This window comes from Cryptotermes secundus, unplaced genomic scaffold, assembly GCF_002891405.2.
Source record: "Cryptotermes secundus unplaced genomic scaffold, Csec_1.0 scaffold1258, whole genome shotgun sequence".
In the NCBI taxonomy this organism is placed as follows: domain Eukaryota; kingdom Metazoa; phylum Arthropoda; class Insecta; order Blattodea; family Kalotermitidae; genus Cryptotermes; species Cryptotermes secundus.
The window spans coordinates 377,343-400,366 of NW_019723324.1; the positions used below are offsets into that span (position 1 = coordinate 377,343).

General features: G+C 39.9%; 1 protein-coding gene across 3 annotated transcripts in view; it reads left to right on the top strand.

Annotated features, from left to right (window-relative positions):
* LOC111861870 (exocyst complex component 4) overlaps positions 1-21,680 on the top strand; it is a 34,900-nt gene extending 13,220 nt beyond the window's left edge. For all 3 annotated transcript variants that reach the window (XM_023846800.2, XM_023846797.2, XM_023846798.2), the window contains exons 5-15: positions 1,887-2,107; positions 3,460-3,622; positions 4,207-4,479; positions 4,559-4,780; positions 5,589-5,906; positions 7,184-7,404; positions 7,959-8,190; positions 13,500-13,688; positions 14,270-14,437; positions 15,647-15,853; positions 20,995-21,680. In XM_023846800.2, the coding sequence (XP_023702568.1) occupies positions 1,887-2,107; positions 3,460-3,622; positions 4,207-4,479; positions 4,559-4,780; positions 5,589-5,906; positions 7,184-7,404; positions 7,959-8,190; positions 13,500-13,688; positions 14,270-14,437; positions 15,647-15,853; positions 20,995-21,162 (2,382 nt within the window). In that variant the 3' untranslated portion in view covers positions 21,163-21,680. The remainder of the gene's footprint in view (positions 1-1,886; positions 2,108-3,459; positions 3,623-4,206; positions 4,480-4,558; positions 4,781-5,588; positions 5,907-7,183; positions 7,405-7,958; positions 8,191-13,499; positions 13,689-14,269; positions 14,438-15,646; positions 15,854-20,994) is intronic.
* Positions 21,681-23,024: the final 1,344 nt, after the last annotated feature.

Sequence of the window (23,024 nt, forward strand, 5' to 3'; positions counted from 1 at the left end):
TATTATTCATTGCTTTTAGTATTTCCTCTATTAATTTGAAAGATGCTTTCTCTGTAGATGAATTAGGTCTAAAACCATATTGATTATTGTCCAATATAAGATTATTGTCTATATGTTCATACAATTTATTATAGATAACCCTTTCAAGAACCTTAGAAAAGGCTGACAATAATGAAATAGGCCTATAGTTGGCTGGTTCATATTTATTACCACTTTTGAAAATTGGCTTAATGACAGCAAATTTCATTCTGTCTGGAAACGTTCCCTGGGCAAGGGATTGGTTACAAATGTAAGTTAGTGGCGAAGTTATATATGACATACTTGCTTTTAAAATTCTAGTGGAAATTTCATCATAACCATGTGAAGACTTTGTTTTCAAAGATTTGATTATCTTTCTAATCTCAGCAGTTGAGACATACTGCCATTTGATAGATTTAAAGGTAGACGTGTATTTATTGCCCAGATAGTATAATGGGCTGATGTTGGTTGGAGTTTTGTTATTGTTTAAATCATCTATAATTGTCTGAGCTACTGAGGTAAAATATTCGTTAAGTACGTTTGCAATGCACTTTTATTCTGTATCATAATGTTATTGACTTTCAGCGATTGGGGTTCATCCTTCTGAGTTTTAGATCCAGTCTCTTTTTTAATAATTGACCATGTAGTTTTTATTTTATTATAAGATTTTGAAATTTTATTATCATAGTGTACTTTCTTGGCCTCTTTAATAACTTAATACATCTAGATCTCTCATAAAGGTCTCTGACCAATATTTTGTGTGGATTTCTCCTTTTCTCCATGCATGATGTATGCATATAAATAAAGAATAGAAATTATGATACTTCTCATTAGTCTTCTTATTCCTCCTACTACTCGCTCTTTCTCTTGAGCCAGATATCTTCCTCAGCACTTTGTTCTCCAGTATCCTCAGTCTGTCTTTTTTCAACCATTTGCTGCTATTATATTCTTCACCTGTCAGTTCCTGCTCTGTTTGTGCTTTTTATCGGTCTTAATACACAGAAACTCTACAGTTATGAGCACATCAGTTTACTGATGTTGCATTACCCATCTGAGTGATATCTCCACTGACTACAGATTTGTTTACTCTTGATTTTAGCTCCACATTCAGTAGGCCTGAGGTTAAAACAGGTTCCTTAACTGTGTTCTGATGTTCTTAGTGGTGCTACAGGTTTCTCTAATGAATGATTTTTTGTACAGAATATCGTCCGATCTAGCAGTAATTATATATAACAATTGCAAACTTGAAAAATGAGTCTGTCCTTGAAGTGAATGTTGTTATCTGAGATTATGTCCTAATGCGTTGGAAGCAAGAATTTTGAATGCTTTCTGATTGTGAATGGGGTAAGTCTGAAAAGAAGGCTTCCACTTAAATTATTCCAAATAATCAGTTCATTTACAAAAGGAAAATCTGACGTATGTTCCGTCATAGAATGCCATGTTTTAAAATTTTAATTTGCTTTGCCTTTCCAGACATAATTCTATTAGAACATGAAACTGACAACTCACCTACATTTAGTGCTGATGTCTGTAATGCATGGATTGTTTCCTTCATGCCCCCATACACTTTAGTAGTGTGTTTATTTTGCACATGAAAAAATGTACTTATGTATTTCTGTGAAGTGCTCTCTCTTTGTCTTTTCAGTAACTGCAATTTTGAGTTTTGGTTTGGTTTCAGTTATTATTTTTGATGCCACATGCCTTCTGTATGTTGGAAAAGTGGAATAGTAATGAACCCAAAGCTTTGTGTATATTTGTCTTAAAGCAACTACAGTATGAATTAACAAAATGTTCATACTCTCTGTTACAGTTTGTAGAGCAATGTGACATAGCATGAACTGAACCATGTTCTGTGTTTATGGTCACAGAAATTGCACTCTCGACTGCTGACAGAACTGACATCCCATCTGTACATAGTATCAACTCACGATGTGGTAGCATTACGCCGACAGGGCAGTGGCCGAGATGGCAACCCTCTCAACTCACCCTTCCAACATGCTGGAGAACTGCGTGGGTTTGCACGATTGCCGAAAACACGACTGGCTTTGCTGGACATGAACGTAACATCCCCAAACACTCCATCACTTAGGTAACCAGCACACTGTATCAGTAAACAGTGCTTAGTGTGCAACCAGCATGATGTGTCCACTTTTGGAACTGTAAACTTACAGACGAAAATATTGGAAACCTCGGATACATACATAAAGTCATTAATGAAAAGATGTCAGTGGTAATCTACTTGCATATTTCTACAGTATTCAGAATAATTCAGTCATCTATTAAGTATATGTGGGGTTAATGATGTTAGATCGGCTGCAATGTATACAGCTAAAGCACTAGTACTTGAGCATAATTTTTTAAATGGAAATTCCTATTGGAAAGTTAAAAAATCACCAGTTATTGATCAAATTCCAATATCATTAGTGCAACCAGGTAATGAAACATTATGTTCTCTGATTCCCAAACTTTGCCACAACAGTGTAAATATTCTTTTGACTTCTGTTCTGTATTTCCACAGTCATCCCTATAGACAGCAACACTTCTTAACACATGTTTTATGTTATCAAATTCAGTAAAAGTAAAGCTATCCCTGTAACAGGCCATGAAGGCCCATAGGGTTGTGAGACCATTGAGGGTCCCACATTATCTAGACAATCAGCTCAAAGATAGCGGTAAGGTTGTCAGCCTTACATGCCAGCTGCACTTTACTCCCCAGGAAAATTATTTAATTAATTCCTGGTACTCATTTCTGTTAGAGGCTGAGTCGACCTCAGGGCCATAGTGCAGCCCGAAGGATTAGGTCAATTGAAAAAAATTCAATGACCTCATCGGGACTTGAACCCCTGACCTTCCAGCTTGTAGCATAGTGCCTCAACCAGCTACACTACCTCATGCCCCCTATCAAATTCAGTATCCAGTGTAAATGTAGGTTGCTTTCCAGAACTTCTTAAATTATTGATGTTAGGTGTTTAGACAAAGTTTGTTTTGAACAATTTCCCATTGAAATTTCAAGGTGAATACTTGTTTCATGCATTTCCTATTGAGGATGGTCTCAGAGAAGGTGATGCTTTATTGCATTGCTTTTCAGCTGAGGTTCACCATAAGCCATTAATGAAGTCCACTGAAATCAGGAAGGACTAAAACTTAATAGGCATATGAAGTTCTGTGTTGATGATATTACATAATTTGTTGGGGCAAAAATACAAGTATAAACACAGTAAAAAAATACAGAAGCAATAAATTATGTGATGAACTTATTCCTGCTGAACTTGCTTTCCAGATTTCTTTTACTGGTACATCAAAAGATCTTTTGGCAGTGTTTGTGTTTATGGTTCTTCAGAATCATATCAGTGAGCTGTGTGTACCATGAGTCTGTCTCCTGAAAACAAAATCCTTGAGCCTCAAGTTCTGTTCTCTTGTGATTGTAGTGGCCTGTTTTAGGGCTGGTATGAGTTCTGGTATGAACCAGACAGGCACAGAGGAAGAACTGAAGGGTGTAGAAGAAGATGTGGATGCCGCAGATCCAGAGGCAAATTCAGAGCACTTCATGGCAATACTAGTGGAATGCCTGGCCTTACTGAACAAGGTGCCTGACATTGTGGAGGTGAGGGCTTGTTTCAAAGAAAGATGAAAATTGTTCTATTTTCAATTAAGATGTGTTAGTGTCTGAGGCAAATGAAAGGTGACAGGATAATATTAATGATTATTCAGGAGGAGGTAATTCTGTCACTTAGGCTGATGCAATCCCTGTATCATGCCAGGAGATGTAACATCATGGCAGAATTAACTTGGATTATGCTATTCTTATGTTAGCATCATGGTATAATGCCATCCCAGAATTAACCTGGGGTTATACTGCTGTCATAAAATAAACCATATGATAATTCCATCTTAGAATCTGTTTGAGGATATAATACAATCCCAGAATTAGTCCTGGTGTATAATTCCATCCACAGTTAGCCTGGGGATATAGTGACATCATGAAATAAGCATAGGTTATGATGCCATCACTGAATTTGCTTGGTGATGTAATACCACTGCAGAATAAGCCTGGTGATATAACACTCCTCTAGAATTAGTCTGAGAGTATGATGTAATCTCAAAATGAACCTGGATGCATTGAAAATACAATGGATATCTCCAGTTACATTAACAGGTCTCTCACCTGGATACATATCACTGTTGCAGACCATTAAGGTGCAGATGCAGACTGAACTGCTTGCAATAATTGGACGTACCACCCAACAGTTGCTGGACTTGTCCCAGCAGCCACCACACAGCTTGGGTGCACGTTCCACGCCACTGCTGCTAGAACTGTTGCAGACTGTGTTTGACCAGTTTAGATGTGTGGCTGCTGCCCACGCTTCTGTGCTTCACAGTTTTGCCCAAGCAGCAGACAGACATCGCATTGACGTGCGTCTGTATGAGATGCCAGATGTATGGTCCAAAGTGCAGGCTGTGGTGAGTACAAGAACACTACAAGTAATATACACAAGACATAGGTTGTGGTACATTTGGTAACACTGTGTTGGTACAACAGCTGCAGCTCCTACTGACTGACTATCTGGACATCCAGAACATAGCTGGGGATCCTCAGCAAGCTCCAGCATCGTTCTCGGAACCCACAAGTGACATCTCAGTATACTTCGCTCGTCGTCGTCCACCTCGCCAGAAGAGAACTCCATTATTCAAATTTGACTACTCATCCCATGCACTCAGCATTAATAGTTATCTGAAGGAACAACGAGGTCCCAGCGCCAAGGTACATGTCTTCATGTTTGACTTAAAAACTAATTTTTGGTTTATAATTAAATATGAAGAAACTGCCATAAGATATTGTAGCGTGTACAACCATTGCTATGCAATGATTGTGGGATAGGCAAGTAACAATGGCCACTTCTAGGCAACAGATTGGTAAACACATTCCCACATCAACAAATACACACACAACAATAGAGTTACTGTTGGAAATGGTGTTTTCTATTGAGTTCATGCAAATTGGTTATGAGGAAGATAATTTGGGTGACACACCCCCAGGAAGATTTATGGTACTCATTTCTGTTAGAGGCTGCATTGACCCCAAGGCCATAGTGCAGCTGGAAGGATTGGGTCAATTGAAAATCTCTGATAACCTAATTGGGAATCAAAGCTGCGACTTTCCAGCTTGTAGCATGGTGCCCCAACCAACTATGCTACCATGTGCTCATTTCTAACAAAGTAATTAAGGTAAAGTTAATGCTAGTGCAATCAATTTCAATTCTGTCTTTTATAATACATAATCTTTTTTAATTTCTGGAGGGGCATATTCCATATCTAAAATTGTAACACAAATCCTCACAATCCCCCTTGCCCTTGGGTTATGTTGGCTGTGTTTGGTATCACTATCTTTGAAAGAAGAGTAAGGGTTGGAACCCAGCACTCAGTAAAGAGGCAGGTTGCCACCCTGAACTGCCCAGGCTGAACTACAGACTGGAAGATGTGTAGATGTGTTGGAATTGTTGGTTCAGTGGATTGTTGAGATTAGGAAGTATTTATTAAACAACAGTTGATGTTGATTGTTATGTTGATAGGAATATAATGAGACGGGGCAGCCACAGCAGCGAGAGAAGTTACTGGTGTGCTCCCCAGATCCACGCAACATTACTCAGATCTTTATCCCCCTTATGAAGTTCATTGAGGAGATAGAACATGCTATTGGCTGCACACCAGGAAGTCCATGCACACTGAATGCATTCTTGGCAGACTATATTAAGGAAGTGTTCCTGGGTCGCCACCACATGATGGTAGCTGCCAGCATCGAGAGTGCCACCAAGTCTGTGGATGCGTGGCGGGCCATAACAAACCCTGAGCTCATGAGGGGTCTTGGCTTGTCCCGACCACTTCTGCAGGTATCTCAGCCATATGTCATATCTCCCACTTTGCTTCTGGGTTTTTTGATTGTGAAGGAGAAGATTCCTCTGCTGTAATCATAGACAACAAAAATAACAACATGACAGTCAAATGAACACCTGAAGTGGGAATAGTTCTATGTAGAGAAACATTCAATATAGGGGTTTGAAGTTTGCATGTTGAGAGATAATGGACTAGTGTGCAATATTAATTAAGGTTATTGTGACGTATTTGGTCCATGCAGGAACTGTTGAGCCACAGAGGCCTCGGGGCATGCACGCACCGTGAGAGTTGAGGATGGTATCAGCGCATTGCTAGGTGACAACTCTGTGAACGCTTGGATTGCGCAACAGGAAGTGAGAGTTGTGTCACATATCCCCACTCATCCCATAACTACGCAATGCTCAGGAAACACCCCTCCCCTGTTGCGTGACATCACAGCCTAGCAGGGAGGGGTGTTTACCGAGTGTTATATAGTTACAGGATGAGTTGGGATATGTGATGTCACTCACACTTCCTGTTGCGCAATCCAAGCGTTCACAGAGTTGTCACCTAGCAATGTGCTGATACAATCCACAACTCTCACACTGTGCACGTGCCCCGAGGCATCTGTGGCTCAACAGTTCCTGCATTGAGTCATTATGCCACATTATTATATAGGAAGATGGAAAATAACTAAATGATGACACAAAATAATTTGGTGTTGATAACTTATGAATCATTTGTACTTCAGTTATGAAATTTATATAGTGATGCACTTGAAATTCGTCTACTATTATTATTCCTGTTTCTGCAGCCTATAGTGTCTGTTCCTTCAGTACCTTAAAGTGCACTGTGCAAGTAGTAAGTGATGAAATATACAGGAAATTAATTGAACATAATTTAGCTTGTAGCATACATTGGAGATATGTAAAATGTATACAAAATATTTGTTGAAAGCCTGAAAGGATGTGACTACTTGGGAGATCTAGCCATAGATGGCAAGATAATATTTGTGAAATGGGATGTGAGCGCATAGAGTGGATTGAATTACCTCAGCATATGATTGACTGGTGGGTTCTTGTGAAATTGATAATGAACCTTTGGGTCTCATAAACAGCTGGAAATTTCACAAGTAGCTGTACGAATGCTGACTTCTCATGAAAGATTCTACTGTGTTGAGTTATTTTTTATTTGGTTGGTTGGTTTGGTCAGTCAGTCAGTTGGAGGGAATTTAAATTGAAGTATCATTAAATAAACCAAGAAACCTGCTGAAATGCACTTAATTTTGCCACAGAGCACAGTTACAGTGGAGCGCTGCATACAGGATCTGCGAGAGCTGATGCAAGCATTGCCAGCATATGCAGAACACTTCCTGTCTATCATCTGCAACATCTTGCACAATTATCGTGAAACATGCCAAGCTGCATATCGTGGCATTGTGCAGCCCGAGTCTGAGGACAAGCGCATCTGCAGTGCTGCCTGGCTCAAAGATGAAGACATCAGCCGTTTCATCAAGTAAGTTAGTCGGGTTCATCACATTGCTCTGTGGGGCACTAACAGGTGACAAGTTGAAATCTGAAAGAAACATTATATTGCTATACACTGTGGTGGTGAACTGACTGGCCACAGGCTGGACAGCAGCAATTCAGATCTTGGCATCTTGGCTATTGCAGGATTTTTCTCTCCAAGAACAGTGTGTCAAAAACTGCACCAAGACCCATCCAGCCTTGTAGCAAGTGGGTACCAAGGACTCTTCCCCAGTGGTCAGAGTGTAAAGTTGATTGCCCACATCCATCTAGTAGCAAGATCTAAATCCCTGTGGATTATTGCCTCCATTTCAGTTGTAGTGCTTCATGGCATTACTCTTCCAAATCCACTTACCGCTGATCACAGATCACCTTGCATAACACTTCGGATGCCATTCCCTTAAGAGGCAATAACTGTGGTTTAATTATATGCAGACATGTGGTCAAACAGTATATTTAATTGAAGTGTTTGCGTAACCTTCCAAGAGATGGAACTAGTAAATCCCCCTCACTATGAGAATCTACCTCTCATAATGTTCACAGGTCATTGCCAAACTGGACAGATCTGCAAGCACAGAAAATGACACACCATAGACGCCGACCATTGCGACGTGAGGAGACCACTGAGGAGGAGAGCCCAGAGGATATTCGGCAGCGCAACATGAGAGAGGCAGAGATACTGGCTACCAACCTAGGAGAAGGCGGAATCAGTGCACATGAGATTTTGTCAGACGTAGGGCAGCTGAAGGGATTGGCACAACTTCAGGAGAGCATGGTAAGTTTAGCTACCTTGATGCACGTACATCATGCAGAGCAATGTGCACTACCATATGGCCCATATGCATGTCATTAGAGCTGTATACACTACAGTTTTATGTAATGTGCATTATGCACTACTGTGCACTCCTTAGTCTGGTGCACATGCATCATTCTAGGCTGTGAGCACCATGGCTGTGTTATATCCCAAGTAGGTAGTGGCCACTTTCTCACTGTGGAGACCTAGGTACATCACAGGATAGTCAGTGTGGGATTTATGGTGGACAAAGTGGCACTACTCAGCATGCAAAATTCTAATAAAATATTTATACCACACTTCCATCAACAATGCAGCCACTCTATTCCTTGGAATTTTCACTTTTTACAACATGTTTCGGCCCCAACCAGCCATCATCAGGTATGTCAATTCACCAAAACTGTTACCTGCATAGAATATCGGTCATGCATTTCATGTATAACTGCATTGTTCCATATTAATGTTGCTGTTACGGTCCAGCTAACATTAGTCAATGCACCATACAATGTGACTCACTCTCTATGCAATTAACTGAATTTAATTAAAATTTTTAAAATTCAATTCAAATTTTAATTATTTTTCTTAAAATTTTGTACACTTTCAACATCCCTCTAAGGCGTCAGCCACTTTTCCAAGCAGTATACATTTCGGCTGTCCTCGTTTTTGTTTCGGCGTCCTCTTGTTTCAATGTGCAAGCCTGTTGTTGCTGTTACGTTTGCCCCTGTCTATACATCATTTACTCCACCAGCGTATGTTGTTGTCCTCACTGTAGTAGATGTTACAAGGAGGGTTGAAATGTATACTGTTTGGAAAAGTGGATGATGCCCTAGAGAGGTGCTGGAAGTGTACAAAATTTAAGAAGAATAATTAAAATTAAAAAAAAAAAAATTGAATTTACAAATGTTAATGAAAATTTAGTTAATTGCAATAGAAAGTGACTACAGTGTATGGTGGGTTGACTGATGTTAACTGGATCATAATGGCAACATTAATATGGAACAATTCAGTTATACATGAAATGTATGACCGATATTCAATGCAGGTAACAGTTTTGGTGAATTGAAGTACCTGGTGATGGCCGGTTGGGACTGAAACTTATTGTAAGAAGTGAAAACATTAAGGAATAAAGTGGTTGCATTGTTGACAGAACTACAGTATAAATATCCTATGTGAATGTTATAGAAATGCAACAGGATGCTTAAATACAATATGGCAAAATTCTGTTTTGAAGAAATATTTTGATAAAATATATAATATAACTGAATTACTGAAAGAACTTTAATTTACATATGTGAGAATGAAAATGTTTAAACTAAAACAGTAATAAGACATAATTGAACAAGTAAATGGTTTTAGTTACTCGCGATATACAATTACACTAACACACAACAGGATGAACATTGAGTAACAAGATGAGAAATGTGTAAGGGGTGGGCCTTCTTGGGCCTTGTGCCATGGCCTACAGTGATCTATTGTGCCTGACAAGATGAGAAAAGATACGCATATAAAGTTTTATAAAACCATCGCAGTACCTATGCTTACATATGGATCTGAAATTTGAACTAAAACAAAAACGAGAGGAAGCATAAATTGAAATTGCAGAGATGAAATTTTTGAGGAGTGTAGGAGTTTACACAAGGAAGCACCAAATAAGAAATACTAAAATTATGGAAGAACTGAACATTTGTAATCTAAATAATGAAATTCTAAAATCTGGATTACAATGGAAATACCAGGTTCTATGAATGGAAGACAGATGAATTTTGAAGAAAATGTTAATATAAAACCCACAGTTAAGGAACCAGCATAGTCTTCAAGGGGACAGATCAGTCCATGAAGATCATGATGTAAGAAAGAAATGGATATTTCTGTTTGCAGAACTGCAGTCATTCACTTGGCAACAACACATAGCTCTACCACAAACTGAAATCATGGAGTTTGGTTTTGTTTGCCACAAATGTTTCTGTGTGTCTTCCATCATTCAAATCATGAGTTGCAGTCAGCTGTTTCCTGACTTCTGAATTTTACAAGAGAATGTTCTGTCTTGTAGAGGATTTGTTCTGAGTTTTTTCAGAGTTCTGCAAGTGTGTAAAGGTGCAAATGAGTAGCAAATAATTGCAAGGGTGGTGAAAGGAAAATATTGTATTATTGATATAAATAGAAAATCGTTATAAATTCTCTGTTCTGAAGGTGTGGGTTATAGATCTTCATCTGTTAAACAGCATCACAAAATTAGACATCACAGTATATGAATTGAAGCTTTCACAAGGGCGTCTTTTTGGATGATTAATTCTGTCACTTTGCACTGTGGAGTTGGTGTCTTGTCATTTCACAGGCAGTGTTTGTCTCCGTTGTTAGGGGTTGATGTAATGAGTATTCTGTTTGCGTGTAACAACACACATTATGGTTGTAACAGAAGTGTCAATAAATGCAACCATCCAATCCAGAACCTGTTATTATTAGTGATGGAACCCTGGACATGTGACAGTTTGTTAGCCATCAGGATTGAGTTTGTGAAACATAATGAAGTCTCTGAATAACTCATTAGCTACATCTCATAATATTATACTTTGGCATGCTGTTGCACTAGTTAATGATTTAATTTAATATAACTTCTTGTTGTGCTCATAGACTATAGGTGTACTACATTGTCACTTTTTAGCGTACTTTCCTAAAGTAGGCTTATGCAGTCTTCATGCTGTGTGTGTGTTCATTCATATTCGTGTTTGTTCGTTCGTTCATTTGTGTTCATTCATTTTTTCGTTCATCCGTCCATCACCCCTATTAACTTTTGAATGTGTGACTCAGTGTCCATGAGACAAAAAATTGTTGCAGGCATTGATCCATATGTGGTCCATGTCATATCAAAGGAAGTAGGCACTTAATTCTTCCCAGAACTTTTAAAACTAATTCCATTTGTTGAGTTTTATTAAAACATATTCTTTTTTTTTTCAGTTTTTAATTCATGTTTCTGGATGTTTGAGGTCTATATTCTGTATGATGTAGTATTGCGCGACTTCCATAGATTGTGGATGGTTAGCGATTAATGTTCTGTACGACATAGTATTGTGTGACTTAAGTAGATGGTGAGTGGTTGTGATGAAGTCAGACAATACTATGTTGTACAGAGATATAGATCTCAAACACAACACAGCCACTGTATACACTGTAACAAGATCTCACACATATCCCAAGAAATCACAGAATACAGAAACAGGAAGTACCATCCATCCATCCATCAGTAATCTGTCAGACGACAGGTCCACAGTCTCTTCCAAAACAGTTCCTCCACTTAATGCGATCTTCTGTTTTTGGAAAGAGACTATCCAGGAAAAGTGATAATGTGGTAGTTTTTCCATTTGCTTTCCACATCGCAGTACAGCAGCCGTTCAAACCACTCTGGTCACGCCTGTTGCTATACGAACTTGAACCATCTCGAGCATCATTTGCTCTGTGCTTCAAGTCGCTGCTGATGACGCTGCTTCCGGCATCAGTTTTTGGTGTCTCTCTTCGTCTGATGCCTACCCTTTGACCTGTCCAGCAAGGGAGGCCCTGCCAGTAGCTACGCTACCGCTGGTATAGCTCTCAGGGTCCTTGGCATACTCAAACCCCCTCACCACGATAAGGTGGAGACACCAACGAGGGGGGGGGGGAACTACCAGCTGAAAAAAAATAGAAAACTATGTTTCAACAAAATTAAGTAATAATTGGAATTGTCTTTAACCAATTTTTAGGCCAGTGAACTAGGAAAAGAAATACACTGCAGCAGTTTCATAAAAGTATCTACCTGATGATGGCCTTGTAAGGATGAAACATGTTGTAGAAGTATCATTTATAAAAAAAAATGACATCATGGCACACCAAGAGTCCATGAACATGACAAGAAGCTTCACCTTCAAGACTGGCCCTGGAAAATTAAGTTGGCTGTTTCCTGTGGAACAGCTGGGTTAGATATTTGGGGTGTTGCGGTGGAAATGTTTTCAGGTTCTCAAATAGTTATTTCCAATGATGGCATTCCTAGTGTGGCTAGTAAAGAAACATTTGTAGCATAATTCACAAAACGCATCAGTCATTCCACTGTATTTTTCATTTCATTTTTCGCATGGCAAGGTGAGCTGAATGTGGTCAGATTGCCACTAAACCAACTAACTTCATGCTTTACTTTAAATAAAAGTTTTGTTTTAAAGATATTGAGTCCATATATTGTGGTTCATGTACAATAATGATTGTTGGCTTTGTCATGGGCATGTGCTTGATTGATTTACGGAGAGTCTGAATGAAATAAAACTTTTTTGAAGAAGAAAAGTAATGCTCTGCACACTTAGAAAATATGTGGTTATATTTCACATGAATATTCATCACTAACTTGGATCCTCTTTCTGAATGAGTTAAATTTAGAATTGTGGGTTTAGGAAGCCAATTTATGTTGTTTTCAGTATCATACAGCACTTGAAAAGAAGCTCAGAGTATAACCACATGATGCAAATGGTTATGCACCAAAGTTTCTTCTCATCTAAATAGGCAATTCAATGGAGAAGGAACCAGAGATGCAGTATTTAAAAGCTTCCGCAAACATTACTGCAACAGAAGAATGGTTTTATTCAAGATTTTCGTGCTTCAGGCATCTAAAGTGAAATACGGAAGTATCCTGATGCTGTACAATTGGAGAACTTGAAGCTAAAACTGATTTAAGTGACTTAGAAATGTAATTAATTAAATTTCATACTAGCTTAATTTGATGTAAAAAGCTTGTCAAACTAAGACAGTGCACTGAAGAAATAGTATAAATGTTTGGAAGGGCCTGCACCTGAAACAGACTTAAAGATAAAATGACAAAAGCTTGGAACACTGTGCCAACAGGATTTTGTACTCTGAAATATTTGCATTTTCATTGTTCACAATTTTTTCATCTACATGCACTCAACGAAAGTTTTATTTTCTATCATGAATTATGCGAAATCCAATTTTAGATATAGTTAATCATGATCCTCATGCAGATTTGAAAAGGGACAGTTATGTGTCAGGTATAACAGCATTAGCAGCTTAGATTCGACAGCCAACTTCTCATTAACTTGGTAAATGATAGTATACTGAGATACACTATGACATCATGGAATTACAAAAATTTACGAAGTTCACCAAAAGTTGTGGACCTACAGAACTAGGGCAGAAACATTTCCTCGTAAGTTTCAACATGTCTTAAAAAGGTTTGTCGTCCCTCATTTAGTGCATGTGCATCATGCAAATCTGTGTGCACTTGTCATGTACTCCTGACAGTATCTTTGCTGCAGGAATGGTTCTCAACATCCATCCTGCTGTTTGCATCAGAGCTGCCCAGAGCTTCTGCCACATCTCCGGGTATACAGGTCAGCTCTGAAGGAATTCCAGCCATGCCAGAGTCCTCAGTTAAGGCTCTAATGCAACTAGCTCAGGAGTTTGAAGAGCTTGCCAACACATGTTTGTTGGTGCTACACCTTGAGGTGAGGTACATGGCTGTAACAAGTACAGACTTGCGTTATGCTTGTCATCTCATAGAGCTTGCCAGAACTTTTTATGTTCATGCTACACCTTTTGGTGAGCTGCTTGTTGACACAAATGAGAAAGATACCTGTATCTTCCATTTTGTATTGTTGAATATAAAAGAAGCAGATGACCAGAGAGGAATGTTAGACAAATGGGTGCTTGCTTGTGCCTGGACCTAGCAGGGGTTGTGGAAGGTGGGGAAGCATCTTAATCATCATTGTTAATGGTCCTTTTTCTCAGGGTTCATATTTTATACTTTTTTTGGAAGTGCCCTGTGAGAGTTCATTTTTGAACATATTCTTTCTGGCATCTGTGTGTCATATTCATTCCTTTCTTTTATGATCAACAAGGGTGCAATCTGCAGTTTACCTGATAGAACATATTTTAATTAATATTAATGCTCTCTGACCATCCCTTTTTTTGGTGATATTAGTCTGGCAAATTCTTCCTTCCCTGCGGCCTGAAGTAAAAATGAAATGTCTGAGAAGACCCAAGCTGACATCAAAGCACAGCACTGTAAAGTCTTCTCCTGCCATAGGTGCGAGTACAGTGTTTCCACTATTTGCTGCCCCAAGCCAACAATTACAACCGTCTAGTGGGTGGGGTGGACTCCCAGGAGCCAGACCCAAAGGTCCTGGAACTAAGTCGTGTTCTTGTCAGCATCGATGAGGCCATGAACTCAAGTTTACAGCCCCGCAAATTGAAGGTATGCATAACTCAACAGACACCTTGAGAATCCGAAAGGGTTTGTCCATCAGTGCTACCATCTTAACAGTATGCTGATAATGTTTCACAAATTAAAAAACCCCCAGTGTTGTGAAATCAGAGCATCATTACACTCAACCCCTGATCCACTTCACTCCAATCCATGTCCATGTGTCATGTTTCCAGTCTTTAAGTCTTGTCTCTTGGCTGCTAAGCTTGTTGTTGGCTTCTATCTTTTCTTGTTGAAGGATTGTGCTTCCTTCCCTGTATGGTTTGTGTATCATAATTGTACATTATAATCCCAGTTTAAATTGTATATAATTTAATGTAATTTATCTTTATTTTGAGTATCACCAGTTGTATTTAATAAATTATATTTGGTATCATTCAGCAGGCATAGGTTGGTGGACAGTATTAAAATAGATCTTAGAGAGATAGGATGGGATGGTATGGATTGGATTGATCTGGCTCAGGACAGGGACCAGTGGAGGGCTCTTGTGAACATGGTAATAAACCTTCAGGTTCCATAAAATGCTGGGATATTCTTGAGTAGCTGCAGAATTGCCAGCTCCTCCAGAAGGGCTCAGCTCCATCATTCAGCATCAGCGTCACCACTGCTGCTGACATCACGACTGCACCATCATCACCTGTGAAAAATTTTCAATCTTCTCCTCCCCCACTATGTAGCCCTTCAAAATCTGTGTCCACATTTTCCCTGCTGTGTTTTGTACATCATCCTCACTATGGCTCTCCACTGTATTCTTAGCTTTCTCAGTGACTGATGCTTCAGTAGGTTCATGCTTTCACCTTCATTTCCATTCACATGTAACACATTTCCATGCCACTGTTACTTCCATTTTACCAACATTGTGTATACTTTCTAGTCCTTCCCTAATAAACTAGTTTTGAATTTCAGCTTTTCTTGTTCTTTTCTGTTGACATAATTAAGCGAAATATGATTAAATTGAAACTGCTTGTATTATGAAGTGGAAGAACAAAAAAGAATATGGTTTAAACTGTATATACAAATGGAAAAGAAAGAGTGTACTAAAGTGTCCTTTGTGTGTTAGCTCTCAAAAACAAAATGTATGTGGCTGAACAAGAAGAAGATTGGCATACCTGATGCATAGTTTACATATTACTGAATTAAGGCTCAATCAGGGCCATCAGGCCTGTATATGTGTGAACGACTGTTTTCCTGTACTTGCAGTATATAGTTGAAGGCCTGGGCCATCTCATCGCAAAGATCCTGATCAGCTCTGCTCAATACATTGACCGTATTGATGAGCGGGGCATCCAGAAGATGTGTCGTAACATCTTTGCTTTGCAACAGACATTGACCAACATAACAATGGCTCGTGAGATTGCATTGGACCATGCACGCCACTACTTTGAGTTGTTCTACCTTGCACCAGAGGTTAGTTAATTTACTTTGAGTCAAGCCAAGTGAAGCCACAAGGACCAAGTTTTGATACATGCTGGCTGGCTGGTTTGTACCCGTCATACATCTTCAGTATGCTGTTATATAAAAGGAGCATTCGTGAATGCTGAATGGCAAGGAGAAACCAAAGCACTCAAAAGTGTTTCGCAGTGTGCTATGTATGTGGTGAAATCCAGAAGTTCCCGAAATATGTTAATAAAAACTATTATGTCTTACCTGGATCTTATTCTGCACCATCACCTTCAAAGTAGTCCCCTTGGGAGGGCATACACCAATCCCAGCATTTCTACCACTTTTCAAATGCATCCTGGAAGTCTTTCTTTGTTAGGGTGTTTAGTACCGTCTGTGTTTCCACTTGAATTTCCTCAACTGTATCAAATCTTCGCCCCTTCAACTTGATTTTCATCTTGGGGAAGAGAAAGAAGTCGCATGGAGCTAAGTCTGGCAAGTGCGGTGGGTGGGGAACAATTGCCATCTTGTTTTTAGCCAAAAATTCCTGCACAATGTAAGCTGTATGCAGTAATGCGTTGTCATTGTGGAGTACCCAGTCATTCGTGAGCAGCTTCTCTGGACGTTTTCTCCAGATGTCCTCCCTCAAATGCCTTAGAACATCGCGATAGAACTCTTTATTGAATGTCTGACCAGGAAGGACGAACTCCTAATGAACAATCCTGTCAGTATCAAAAGTACACATCAACATGGACTTAATGTTGCTCTTGACTTTTCAACCGTTTTTTGGCTGAGGTGAAGAAGGGCTCTTCCATTGCAATGATTGCTGCTTACTTTCAGGGTTGTAGCCATAAACCCGACTTTCGTCACCAGTGACAACCTGCGAAAGAAAGTTTGGATCCTCTTGAAGCTGTTGTTGAAGTTCCCTACAGACTTCCATGCGATGCTGCTTCTGTTCATTTTGCAGCAGTCGTGGCGCAAACTTCGCCGCAATCCTCCCCATGTTCAGTTCCTCTGACAAAATACATTGACATATACCACAACTTAGTCCCAAGGTGTTACAGAGTTCTTGGATGGTCAGTCTACGATCTTGCAGAATCAGATCCCTAACTTTTGCGACATTTTCTGGTGTGGTGCCAGTTGATGCCCATCTCGAACGATCATCATCATCAGTCGATGTTCAGCTTATACCAGTCGTTAGTTTGTGTCTGGCCTAAACTGTTGTCACCAAAAGCTTGCTTCAACATTTGGTGCATTTCTGCAACGGTTTTCCTAAGTTTAAAACAAAACTTTATACAGACACGCTGCTCTCTCAGGTCAGCCATCGCAAAATCGCAAACTCATGGAAACACAACAATGGAAATATGTTCACCAACAATAAACCCAACCACTCAACTCGATGCTGCTTGCCACACTGATTCAAGAAGGGTGTGTGGGAAGACACCTAGCGGTATTTCGACGTACTCAACCATTCACGCACAAAATTCAGTTTTCGGGAACTTTTGGATTGCACCACATAAATAGAATAGGTATTTCTTCAAACATATACACGAGTGTCAACTACCAACAAAGATGCTTGCTCCATTGTGGGGTTATTGCCCAGTCTACCTGAAATGCATTACAATATATTTGTTCTACGTTCTAGAAAATCATGGAACCTTGTGTTTTGGGGGTAAGTTGCTGGATTTCTATACTAGGGATCTCTGGTTTAACATAAGGTGGCTCCAACTAGATTTTTCATTCTTTCTTTCACTGTGTCTCACCTCAGAAAAAGGTCAAATCCTTGTGTGTGGGATATCACACCCCCAGAATGGGTCATCTTTGAAAATTGTCAAGTATTCTCATTCTGCTGCTGTATATTAATTTTTAAGTGTATGTCTGCCCTTACTCCCTTTTGTATATCATTCTCACTATATTTGAATTGCATGTTATGTGCTGCCCATTACCTCACTTTATGCAGTGACTGTTAGAAGACTGTAACTGGAAGCAACAAGGACAGACATTCTGCTGGGAAACTGAAGGTTCATCTCCACATCCATAAAAAAGCCAAGCTTCATCTTTTCCCTTAGCCAATTAACCTCTATCATTCAAAAATACCCACTATGAATCTTTTAAAAATATATTTCTGTTGGCCATTGTACCCAGTGGCATCATATTAAGACCATTTCATCTGTAAATTTCTTATACCATATGTCCAAAAAGTATCCGACTTAATTTTTTTCCTCTGTAAGTAATGACCAAAGCGGTGGGGAAACTGAGCATAGTGGTAGAAAGGACTTTCATGAGCATGCGTAATTTTTTGCTGACTCGCAACACTGCCGCATGCGTCTGTGGCTGCCAGAGAGCGAAGTGGTGTAACACGTGTTCGTCGCATTCTCATTTTGCTCAAGATGACAGAATACTTGGAGCAGCGATACTGCATTAAGTTTTTGTCAGAAACTTGGGGATACCCATGTGGAAACAATTCGCAAAATTCAGCAGGCTTTCAGCAATGATGCAATGGGGGTCACTCAAATTAAAGAGTGGTTCAATCGCTTTAAACATGGCCGTATGTCGGCGGACAGTGAGCAGCATTCCGGGAGACCGTCAACGAGCCAAAATGCTGATGACATTGAAAAACTGCGGACACTGGTCATGGAGGACCATCATTTGGCCATCCATGAAGTTGCTGATGAGGTTGGGACCAGCAGAAGTTCCGCAAACACAATTTTAACTGAGGATTTGGGCATGTGAAGAGTGGCAGCAAAATTTGTGCCCAAGCTGCTTTCACCGGAGCAGCAACAACTCCACCTTGAGGTCGCGCAGGACATGCTAGAGTGTGCCAACAGGGATCCTGAGTTCCTGAAGACTGTGATCACTGGTGACGAGTCGTGGGTATACGGATATGACCCGGAAACCAAGGTCCAACATCGTCGAGGCCCAAAAGAGCACGACAGGTTCGGAGCAATGTGAAGGTGATACTGACTGATTTTTGCGATTACCGGGGTGTTGTGCATCATGAGTACGCACCACTAGGCCAGACTGTTAATAAGGAGTACTACCAAGAAGTCCTGCGCCATCCTCATGATGCAGTTCGGCGCAAGAGACTGGAGCTGTGGGATGCACGCTACTAGCAGCTGCATCATGACAACGCCCCAGCTCATTCATCACACCTGATACAGGGTTTCCTGGCCAAGCACAGCATTCCGCAGGTTCGCCAGGCTCCCTACTCTCCTGACATGGCTCCTTGTGATTTCTGGCTGTTCCCGAGATTGAAGACACAGCTAAAAGGCTGCCGTTTTGACAGCCGCAAGGACATCATACGGAACGCGACGGTGCAGCTGCACGCTATTCCAAAAGAAGCCTTCCAGAATTGCTTCCAGCAATGGAAGGACCGCTGGACTAAGTGTGTGGAGTCACAAGGGGCCTCCTTGGAAGGCGATTAGGTATTGTAACCACCCAGATACAGAACTTTTTTTTTTTCCCGGCCCAAGGTCGGATACTTTTTGGACAGAGTAGTATGCATTTTTGATGTAACAAACTTCAGACCTGCTAGCTCTGTTTGGTGTGGGTGACCATTGGCTCATACTACAGCAGAGCTTCAACGTAAATCTAAAAAAAATTTAAATATTTGCCAGTGATCTTACAAAGGATTTACTGATTCAGGGGCTGTGAGTTCATTGCTTATAATTGACAGAAAAGAGGTCAAGGAGAACAGATACATTACTGCTCCATATCTGAAATGTACTTTTGGTTTTGAAGTTCAAAATAAGTACAATCTGTTAGGCCTGCAATTCATTATCCCTCAGTACTGAATTGTAGTTTTTGCATTATGTAATGTAGACTTCATATGAAGATTTCCATGTTTGTGTTTCACTTACATTTTGGTAATAGGACTTTCATGAAAAAAAGTTGGAAGGGCTAAGTTACAGATGCATCAGGGTTGTCCATTTCTTTTTGGACAGACCACCTCACTTGATAACTCAGATCAACTAAGATTCAAGTCCACTGAGCATTTGCTTGCTGTTTTTGACAGAAGTTCTTCAGGTACTGGTGTATGACATAATCAGGTAATGTCACCTGTATTTTGACACACATAGTGAAGGACCTTATCAACCATCTGGCATGACACTACCTGAAATGTGCTTATATTTGCCCTAATTCTAGTGATGGGACCCAGTTTACTGCGATTTCACAGATATATAGGGTAGGAACTTTCTTTGAGGCTTCTTTTAGGAACCAAAGGATTTGAGCACTAAACTGACAAAAATCTTAACATGAAAGTAATTTAACTTGAGTTTATGGGCCGCGCCATAGCTCAAGCGGTTAGTCGCTGGTTTCCCACCGGGGGGGATTAAGTCCCTTGTACTGTGGCCACTTGTGGCCTATTATACCAGCCCCAGATGATAGGTGAGGGTGATTGTGGAGCAATTGGTGTAATGAAGACTGGTAGGGGAAACCAAAGTACTCTGAGAAAACCTGCTCCAGCACCACTTTGTCCACCACAAATCCCACTTGACCAGACCCGGGATCGAACCTGGGCCACCACGGTGGGAAGCCAGTGACTAACCGCTTGAGCTATGGCGCAGCCTATTTTGAATCTTAGTGGAACACTTAACTACCATGACTGAGGTTCGCATTTTTCATCTGAAAAAACTTTGGAATAGTACCTAAATTTAGGCTATGGCCATTTCTTTCCACATTCTTTCCAATAATTTACACCCAAGTCATAGGAACCTGCTAAGATGGATGTGCCATCTGTCCATCAGTATTATTGATCAACAGATGCAAAATGTTGCATGAATATCATATCAGTGGAAATGTCATTATCATGACTTTTTTTTTTACTCCCAGTATTACCAACATGGTGGCCATGTGGACTTGTGAAGAAGTAACAACAAATTCTCATTCTGTGTACAGCACTCGTACTCTTCAGTGTATGGTACTGCAGTTTTTTTTTTTGTGCTAACTGAAAAGTATGCAACTTTTATTAGAGTGCATTTTTCGTGAAAGTGGAAACTAACAACCAAGTGTCCACACGATATATTTGGTTTTGAGATTTTAATTTCCCATGTGGCGACATGGTATAAACTCACAGGTATTAATTATTTCCTATGAGGTGCAGCTTTACAGAACTCTAAAGTGCACCACACAAACAGTAAGTATAGTGATAACATGTGTTGTTACAGGAGATACTGAGTGGGGTGATGGAGAATGGACCACAGTTCTCAGAGCTTGAATACATGAATGCATTCCAGCTTGTGAACCGGAGCCAGGCAGAACCCAACTATGGGGCCATCAACACCCATCTGAGCCGTCTGTCAGACATCCTGGGGGAAGTGGGTATTACTGTGTAGGGGTCCAGTTGCATTATTAATAAGAGAACAGTATTGTTACTCAGCAAGAGCATAAAAAATATATTATTCCTCATGAACTTCACCAGCTGCAAATACAGAAAAATGAAATACCAAAGCTAGTTTGTACGCTAGTATCACATGTACATATAAATAGTTCAAGTAATAGATTTTCTGGTAACTAGGTAGCAGCACAGTCCAGCTTCATGCCAGTCTAGGTAGCAGGCCACATGGGCATTGCCTAGGCCTTTTTTGTATTTACAATTATTTTTCACAATAAAAAAGTCTAGATTGCAGATACGCATGGGCATGTTCAGATGCTGGTTTTAATAGTCAAAATGGTGACCATGCTTGAGAATTATACTACGGAAGAGCAGCGTTGTTCGTTTTTTATGGGCAAAAGGTCTCAATGCAAAGGATACTCATAAAGGAACGTTTCCTGTTTACAGTGGAAAGTTTTTTTTTTTGTGTGTAAAGCGGTTCAACCACATTGCCAGTGACAAAGAGGTTGAAACAGAGGTGCAGAAGTGACTGACACAACAGTTAAAAGACTTTTATGCTGCAACTTTTGACACACTGGTAAACTGATGGAACAAGCGTGCCAGTGTTGATGGAGGATATGTCAAGAAATAAATGTTTTTCCCAGGTTCAAATATCACATGTTTTATATTAATTTGTGACCTGTTTACTGACTCTCCCTCATAGGTATACAGTCACGTGATACTTGAAGCTTTCCTTGTCATTCTCCAAGATTGCCTGCTTCCTAAAGACTCCCAGTGTTGGATACCTGTGGTTGGAAATTTTGGTTATCATGCAGCAAATAGCATTTGTTCTTGTAATCCAAGTAACAGTTGGCCGTCATTATATAGTATCAATATAGAACAAATTAAAGACTGTGTTTTAGGAAATTTCACTGAAATATTAATAATAGTTATACATTTGCTTTAATACAAGCAATAGTACAGTGATTCATATGTGATTTTAATGAATAGAATAATGAACAGTAGGCATATGCAGGAATGACAATTTCAGTTTCAGGTGAGATCAAGATAGGAAATATGAAGAATTTTGAGGATCTACACAAGAATGAGAATTTTCTCTACTACATCAGTTTTTCACTGTAGTCACTATTATAGCGGGGGCATACGGTAGCGTAGTTGGTTGAGGCATTATGCTACAAGCTGGAAGGGCGCGGGTTCGATTCCCAACGAGGTCATTGGATTTTTCGGTTGACCTAATCCTTCCAGCTGCACTATTTGCCTGGGGTTGACTCAATCTCTAACAGAAATGAGTACCAGGAATTAATTAAATAATTTTCCTGGGGAGTAAACTGTGGCCGGCACGTAAGGCTGACAACCTTACCGCCATCTCTGAGCCGATTGTCTAGATGATGTGGGACCCTCAACGTCTCACAACCCTATGGGCCTTCACAGCTTGTTATAGGGATATCTTTACTTACTTTATATACCTTTTTTAGTCACTATAATAGCAGTAGCCACTTTTTATAGTACAATGAATGTTATTGTGTATAAATATACACATCCCACACCAGTATATAGCAATAAATAAATTTAAGAGGGTTTATGAACCTAGAAGTAACTTACTGAAGGATGAGAATGGTGATCATGCAGATTCCCACAACATTTTGAATAAGTGGAAGAACTACTTCTCTCAGTTATTGAATGTACCAAGCGTCAGTCATGTTAGGCAGACGGAATACATAAGAGCTGAGCTGTTAGAACCTCATCCTAGCCCTTTTGAATTTGAAATCACTATTGGAGAGTTGAAGCGGTATAATTTACCAGGTAGTGATCAACTTCTGGCAGAACTGATTCAAGCATGAGGTGAAATATTATCTTGTAAGA